Below are 8,504 nucleotides of genomic sequence, written 5' to 3' on the forward strand. Positions count from 1 at the left end.
TTTAAAAGGTTTTAAATTGGTGTAGCCCAAGGGTCATAAAGCCCAAGGGTCATAAAAATGGTCATAAAGACCCTTGGGCTACAGTCTGCCTCAGCAGCAGACCAGGCATTCCCCAACACAAGCGTCCGTCATCAGGTGGGAAAGCATGGTCTGCTGCTGAGGCAGACTGGTTTTAAAAGGTTTTAAAAGTTTTTAAATGGGTGTAGCCCAAGGGTCATAAAGCCCAAGGGTCATAAAAAGGGTCATAAAGACCCTTGGGCTACAGTCTGCCTCAGCAGCAGACCAGGCATTCCCCTACCTGGTGACGGATGCTTGTGGTGCGCCCGAAACGTCGTGATTTACTTTATTTTATGCCTACGTGACTTTACCGAAAGAATCAAAAAGTACGTTTATATGTTTTGTTATATAAAGTCTAAACTTTAAAGCGGCGCGCACCTGGAATGAAGCCAGGTTGATGTCGCATGTGGCCCACTACGGCCTGCACCTGATCAGGGAACCCAGCTTTGGCCAAGGAAAAAATAATTTGCATGATATCGCGATCCACGAGGCTCTTATTGTTCTTCTCCATCGTGATGAAATGCTGCAATACAACATGGGTTCACAATCAGATTATGGTTACGACAGAAACATTCAGACAGCTACAAATACAGCCATATGCTATAATTGTATTAATGTCAGAGAAAAAAAATCATGCAGAGTTTTTGATTTCTAATGTTTTCAGGTTGTACCGTGGGTTGACGAGCAGGATTTGCAACCAAAAACACATCGTAGAGCTATAAAGCACAACCGCGAAAATCTACGGAGTAACATGCTAAGTTTTGTCGACTGTTTTGAGCATTTATAAATTAGTGAGGCGTTTCATCAGCAGTTTGCTAGTTTCTAAGCAAGTGAATAATTTTTCGCAAAATAATGCATGTGTTCACGCAGTGTTCATTGATGTTTATATTGGCACCTCTGTAATGCTCTTAATGTCTCCTCTCTCGGCGTAGGCAATGAGCAGAGCCAAGTAGGTTTCAGAGGTAGGTTCAATGCCCGCGTCTCTCATCACTGAGAGGATCTTCATTGAATTATCCATGTCACTGAAAAAAGCAATCAACATCAGGGCATCAGTCACTTTGGCAAAACCTTTTCAGGAACCAAACAAAACTCAAAATTACAACGGATTTGCATGCAATTCAATGCATACACACTGTTGTTTTGTTTATTCAGTCATGTGCATTAGTTTGTCCGGCAGACAGTAGGCTTACCCAGCTTTGGCGTGGCCTGTAACAAGGGAGTTGAAAACTTGTTCTGTGATGGGTATGTCTTTGTTTTTCATAAATCCCAAGATTTTGCTGAAAAAGGAACCACACAATACAGACGATTAAAAAATAAATCAAGAGTGTTTTCAGTAGACTCTCTTTAATCCACATGCGGTTTATCCGATTTGCAGATTAACTGCGCAGCTGAGATTTTGACATAAATTAATAACTCATGGATTTTCCCTTAAGTCCAAATTAATAATCTAAAAACAGTTATTTTCCGTTATTCCTGGAAATGTGTATTACAAGTCACGTGCTTAAACCGATTATCCAGTTAATCTAAAATCCACGTGATCGTGTCTACAGTACAGTAGTTGCATATATTTACAACAGAGGGTGGAGTTTGATTGACTTTGATTGGTGTGGCTCTGCTTTCCACTTAGTGCGCAGAGTCTTCTGCGCGGGAGCAGGAAAGTGTTATCACTGAGCACGTGCATTGATCGTCGGTCGATCGTTAGTATTCGTTTTAAATCGAAAGATCAACAATCAAAATCGTCAGTTGTGCTTCATTTTTTTAGGGATTCATCCGACTATTTATCGTGGAAATTTTAATTTATACCTATATTAGTGGTTTTTGGCATAGAGATCCACGGAAAATGGATTTTTTTATTCGTGATTTTGTATCATCCGCGGCCGTCCTCCCTCTCATTAGCGCGAATAATCGAGATACTTCTGTATCTAGTATTTCGTTAAACTATATATAAATATGTGGTTCCTTTACCAAGGATAAATAATAAGCATACCTTGCACCATCAATATCACCCTCGTTGCAGTAGGCAGCAATCAACCTCTGGTAAGTGACCTGTGGAAAAACCATCAACGACAAATTAATTCCAATTTGCATGGTGGTAAAATAGATTTCACTAGATGCATATAATACACAAAACTGGAGAGAATGTGGTCAACGTCATGCAGTTAATGAGATGCGTTACCCTGTTGGGCGTTACTCCTTCTTTCTCCATTTTTTCCAGAAAATCAGTGGGCGAGAACTTGTGCTCGTTCTGCAGGTAGACTTTTATCAGGGCGTTGTAGTGGCTCACATCAAACACAGTACCTGCACAGCCACACAGTACAACATGCAATTAGTTGCACACAGTGCAGCAGCAAGTTACCATTCACATTTTGAGACAAATCCTCTTCCCAATCAATTGGAATGCACCCGAGCTTGGAAGCCAAGCAAAATCAAGCCCGGATTCTGCATGGATGGGCGACTGTCATGCATAATACTAGTTATAGGCTATCTGGAAACGTGGTGGGCAACTGTGAGCAGTGCAGTAAAATCTTTGTTGCAACGTGCTGTGCCTCCATCTCTATGATCCCCATCTTCACCAACTCCCACTGATTAATGTAAAGCCAGGTAAGAATGACCCACAAACCCTACACGACATAGGGGGAGGCTCTTATCCAGCAAGGGATTGCAATATTATCTATCTAAATTTTTTTTGACAAATGGGATATCTTGCAGACCTGTAAATGTGCAAATACCTGTATACAGAGTACAGTATCACTGCAGTACAATGAAGTATGCTTCTAACGATCCCCTATTATAACATAGTTGATGAAGACCGCTTGTGTTGCCATTGAAACGTCGTGGTTGTTTGCTTTAATTTTTAATTAATTTTTAATTTTTGATTTTATTTTCTATCTACGTGACTTTCACGAAAGAACCAAGAATATGAATTCCTGCAGTCATGAAAGTTTAAAGTCAATATTTTACCTGGCAATCGACTAACTGTGGAGTACCCATTTAGACTAAATTCTGGACAGAGGCATGGATTTTAAGAAACTAGCCAACTGCCACACTGGGAGACACGAACCGGTTACCAATGCAACATCAACTGACCCAGCTCCTTAAGCTTGTTCCAGAAGTTATGCAGGAGCTCTGTCCTTTTCTCGGGCAGCTCCTCCGGCAGCAGGGTTCCGCAGCTGCGGATGAGCAGCAGGGCCTGGTTGGCGCTCGGATAGCCCGAACGGCAGATGTCATGGAACACGTCGAGCAGCATCTTGCTGGTGATGCGTCCCGTGCGCCTCACAGACGAGTCGAGCTGGTTGAGGGCCCATTCAAACTGCTGCACTTGCTTGGCCTGGACCACCGGGATGGATTTACTCACATCAAAGCTCTGGTGGGTCATCACTGTGCTCAGTGGCCGCAGTCCGTGTGACAGCCTAGAAAACAAGCGCATTGCCATCACAGGAATGGATTGCAAGTGAGTGTAAGTTACTGCAAAGACACAATTAAAGTGCAATCAGCTCTCAATTATCCACGGCAGTGGACTGTATAAACACACGGATAATGCAAAACACATACATTTCCACTGTAGCCCAACCCACAAGATATAAATGACAATATTAGTCAGTTAAAATTCAGAGCACTGCCCTATCTCCCCTTGTAGAAATGGCAATGGTGCACAAGGAATTAGTGGTGACATGGCTCAGCGGTAGCGCATTTAACCACTTGTTTCAGAGGCTTGTAATTCAAACGCACGGCCACCCTGGTTAATACAGTGGGTGCATTAAACGTAAATATATGCTCCACAGTGGACGTTAAAGATCCTGTGATGTAATTCGGAAAGGAGTAGTGACGTGTGCTGGTGTCCTTGTCCAAGTTTGTAAAATCAAAAAAATACTCACAAATTATTTTAATTTCGAAACACATGGCAATTGTCATTCCGTACTGCAAAAACGGAGGCCTCTGCTGAATGAGTCTTGAGGCTTTTCCTAGAAATTAATAACTATTATTCTTCACTAATTTCAGGCCGCTATTGTATTTATTCATGTTATTAGGCATTGCTCAAGATAAATATGGATACTGTTTCTGAGGTTCAATGTGTGCTGTTGTTTGTTGCTTTTCCAAGTCGACTATCCTGAATTGATGGGAACATTTTGCAAACATCATTTAGTCTGAGAATGAGTTTGAATAACTTATGCATTCAGTGCAAGCATGGCTTTCTCCTTGTACAGCTGAGGTTTTGCTTTAGGAGGGATAATGAAGGCTGTGTTTTAAGGTGGTCGTGGCTATTGACACAACCACTCTGAGAATCACTTGTTTTTCACACGTCAGTACAGTGATGTCTCCCTCTTTTTTTCTCATTAATGGAGCTTAAAACATGTCTTGGGACAGCACAGAACTCAATAGGTAAACATCTACAAGGGTATTGTACTTGATGTCTCTTCCATACTAGTGGCCAGCAGCATCACATTAATCAGTTAAATTATATACTTTATAAATCAGCCATGATGCCCGTAACTGCTGCGTGAAGGCCTTCTCAAGTCATCACCAACTATCATGGTCCTACGCTGCTACAACCCATCTCGATCCTACACATGAGCTCATCTCATCGCCCTGTCTCCTCAGTGGACGTCCTCTCTGGTATAGTCCTTCTTTTGGCTGCCACTCCGCCGTTTGTCTCGACCACCGCCCATCATTCTTTCCAGAGACGTGTCCTGCGCACCGAAACTCTCCGAACAGTCAAAACGTGTTTGTTTTAAATTACTATAGGATGATACCTGCACATCTTAAACGGGCTCTGTGCCAATCTATTGTGAGAGTGCATATAAGATCACTTGGATTTTCATTCAAGGGCACGGGGCCACGTGGGTCACCTCGTGGAAGCAATGCCCTTGGTCAACTTGCACCAAGAGAAGAGCACTTACACGACGTTTCAACCGTGACCCCTAAGTGTGTATGTTAAACTTCTTTTGCACCGCACGTAGCCAACCGTACTAATCGATAATTAAGACATTTCTAATTAATTATATAAATTACTAAACATACATGTGGTAATAATTAAAGGTATGATGAAGTCAATATTGGGATTCCATCGGACTGATCATGTATCTGATCATGACGAGTAAGAATGATACTGCATGGAGGTTGTTGCTGAATGGCGATGACAGATAACTACGTATGACGCCTGATTACAGGCATAAGATCACGGTAACTTATTACAGACCTAAAATGATCAATAACCACATCTGATGACGATCTAGTGAACAACATCTGACGGCGATTTCTTAATGAGACTCACGCCGATAACGCGAACTGTTTACATAAAAACGATTATGAACGTCATGACGACGACAACTATCACCAATTACACACATCACCATCATCAAGACAAGCTCCATCATGATGACAGTTTTCCTGTAGTCTGCTGGAAAACGCACGTGGGGTGCCCGGACCACTCAAGGGCACCCTAGCGGTGATTGAAAACGAGGGCGACGGGGAGGGAGGGGATGGCCCACACACCTTGGCACTAGCGGGGCCCGGGCGCCTTCCAAGAGGCGCTGAGCCGTCGCGGCCGACGAGGAGGAGGATGCGCCCGGGGTCGCCACCGCCGATGTTAGCGACGGCCCGAGGAGGCGGCAGCGATGGCTCCTCCACCTCCGCGCCTGCAGTGCGGAGCGAACCACGCGGCCCGGTACCATGAGCGCCGCCATTGCAAACTCTCTGAAGACCACGAGACGAGGCGATTCGATTCGTGCGAGCACGAAGTGCACTTGCAGTCGATCCTGGAATCGATTCGTTTTTTGTTGCGTGGTTTGTCTTTTTTAAAGACTTGAACAGGACTGGACAACTCTTTGGTTTTTTTCGGTAAAGTCACGGAGAAATAAGAAATAAATGTCACACTTAACTTACAATTTAGCAATCTTTGAAATAACGTAATCAACCAGACCATGTGTTAATTGTGTTTTGACCGACCGTCTGTGTTGCTTTATATAGTTTCCAAATTTTTCTAAACCCTGTTTGATTTGGTGTGCTCCTCCGTCTCTCTCTGTACCCCCTGGTGTGTCTGTGTTAATTCCCTCTACTTAAGGTCTGTATGTATATCTGCGGTTATGTGTTTCCTCTCTCTCTTAAATTTAGCTCTTCTGTACCTGATGATGATTGCTTGTGTTGCAATCGAAACGTCGTATGCTATTATGTAATTTTATTATTTCTTATTTCTACGTGACTTTACCGAAAAAAAAACAAAGTAATTCCTGCAGTCACGAAAGCGACAAATCAAGTTTAGGACTGGACAATATTCTTTGGGTCTTTCGGTAAAGTCGCGTTGATAGGTTCAAAGAAAATAACAAACAAAAAACTACGACGTTTCGATCACAACACAAGCGGTCGTCATCAGGAGGCAAAAAAGAAGGGGGAAAGCTTCTGTAAAAAAAAGTAAATTATTATTTTAACCTATCTACGTGATTTTATCGAAAGACCCAAAGAATATTAATTCCTGCAGTCACGAAAGCTTTAAGTCAAGATTTAGGACTTGAAAAAATAAGAAGAGGTTTTATTTACCCTTTCTGGCAATAAAACAGAGACAATTTCAACCGAGAAGATGGATTCTGGCTTAGCAATCATTGGAAGGATTGATAAACCATTTCTGGTCTTAATTGATTGTTCAAGCTTACGGTGGCTTTCAGACAGCATACATTAATTTTTCGTTTCCCCCTCTTCTTTTCCGAACATAGATGGACTCGTCCATCTAAACAAACTGTCAAATCGCTATCCGTGGTGCCAACGTTTAAAAAGAAATAAAAAAAATACAAACCGCCACTTCTTTCAAATGTTCTTGCCGTTGGTTTTCACACCTGATGATGACTGCTTGTGTTGCAGTCGAAACGTCGTGAGAATGTTATTGTTTTATATGTATATTTTATTGTTTCCCTTCAACGTGACTTTACCGAAAGAACCAAGAATACAATGACAATAGTTTAAAGCGATTTGAAGCATGTTTTATTTTCAAAATGGAAATGTTTTTTTGGGGGGGGGGCAGAGCTTTGTGACGTCATATTTGAAGGGGGGGGGTCTGACTTTTTGTGACACCGTATGACGGGGGGGGGGGTCAAAAATCGTCAAAAATCGCTTGACGTAATTTATGGACGGCCCCTTACGTCGCGGACAGCACCGCATGGGTTGCTGTGTGATGCCGGCTCTAGCACAGCACGGCGTGCGATGCACCGTCATCGCGTACACCCCGTAGGTGGGTGTAGTACCAGCCCTAGCGGGGCTTGGTGAGCGCTGGGATAGCGCGGGCACCACGCATGACGTGCAGTGCGGTCTCCCACCAGGGGGAGCGGGACAGTGTCAGCCCAGGGGCAGGGTTGCCCCGGGCCATGGCACTCTGGTTAACCCTGTAGACACGTGATCCGGAGTGTCCACAGAGAAGGCCCCAGGTGGATGGGGGGGTGATCACGTGTCCAGGGAGAGCTCGAGAGGGATCGAGAGGGAGCTGGAACGCTCGAGAAGGTGGGCGGGGCCGAGGGCGGAGCCGGCCCCGACCCGGGAGGATATAAGGTGGGTCCCTGAGAGGGACCGGGGTCGCTTCGTTCTACACGCTGGAAGCTTTACGTCCTACGTCTAAAGAGGCATCAACACGTGGCCGGGGACCCGAGTGAGGGTCCGACCCTTTGTAGCTGTAACTCCGAAATATAGTGTAGTTAGCTGGGTGGTCACCACCCCAGGCTGTATCTGGCAAAGGGGCAGTTACCCCTTTGTATATACATGTTACAATAAATGTGTTGCCTCTGAAGAATAACGTCTGCGACTCAGTTGGACTCACTACAAATGCAAACATGATTCCTTGCAAAAGTTTTCTATTTGGTGTTTGAACATCTTAACACCTGTTTTATTTCCAGAAAGAGTAAAAACAATTTTTATTTATTTTTATATTCTTTGATACTGGAAAAGAAAGTTCCATTTTTAACTTACTCAAAATGAGAGAGATGTCCAGTCGGGATGGGTCAGAAAGTTACAACAACAACAACTACAAAACACGGTGGGAGTGCACAGTATAGGGAAGGAAAGCAAATCACAAAAAATAAATTAAATAAAGTATATACCGTAAGTTCACGTTGCCAAAGTACACCAATTCCAAAGATTGGGCAAGGCAGCAAAACAGCAGCAAAACAGCAGCAAGGACCGTCCCAGACCGCACCAAGACAACGCACAGCCCCTCAATAAATTGCACATTCAAATTGAACAATCGAGGCATGGCTAGGGATTGCAGTTACAAATAACATTTGGAAATGCAGTACTGTAATGGCAATGAAACAAATACAATAATACTAATAAGAATTTAGATGTGTAAGGCGTATTTCACCTGCAGATCCCAATGCGGCGTTTATGGAAAGCAGGAATTAGAACCTGGCTAAACAACGGGGGGTTAAAGGCCAGTTTAAAGAGGCGAGAGGTTTCAAGACAGACGTAAA

General features: G+C 43.6%; 1 protein-coding gene across 1 annotated transcript in view; it reads right to left on the reverse strand.

Moving 5' to 3' along the window:
- LRPPRC (leucine rich pentatricopeptide repeat containing) overlaps positions 1 to 5,778 on the reverse strand; it is a 44,918-nt gene extending 39,140 nt beyond the window's left edge. Inside the window, exons 1-7 of the mRNA XM_032948052.2 lie at positions 5,551 to 5,778; positions 3,145 to 3,467; positions 2,234 to 2,355; positions 2,045 to 2,103; positions 1,248 to 1,334; positions 953 to 1,079; positions 436 to 580 (exon numbers count right to left, since the gene is read on the reverse strand). Of these exons, the coding sequence (XP_032803943.2) occupies positions 436 to 580; positions 953 to 1,079; positions 1,248 to 1,334; positions 2,045 to 2,103; positions 2,234 to 2,355; positions 3,145 to 3,467; positions 5,551 to 5,741 (1,054 nt within the window). The 5' untranslated portion in view covers positions 5,742 to 5,778. The remainder of the gene's footprint in view (positions 1 to 435; positions 581 to 952; positions 1,080 to 1,247; positions 1,335 to 2,044; positions 2,104 to 2,233; positions 2,356 to 3,144; positions 3,468 to 5,550) is intronic.
- Between the last annotated feature and the right edge of the window lie 2,726 nt (positions 5,779 to 8,504).

The sequence above is a fragment of the Petromyzon marinus genome, chromosome 6 (assembly GCF_048934315.1).
Source record: "Petromyzon marinus isolate PM22_M1 ecotype Great Lakes invasive population chromosome 6, UKy_Petmar_22M1.pri1.0, whole genome shotgun sequence".
Taxonomy (NCBI): Eukaryota; Metazoa; Chordata; class Hyperoartia; order Petromyzontiformes; family Petromyzontidae; genus Petromyzon; species Petromyzon marinus.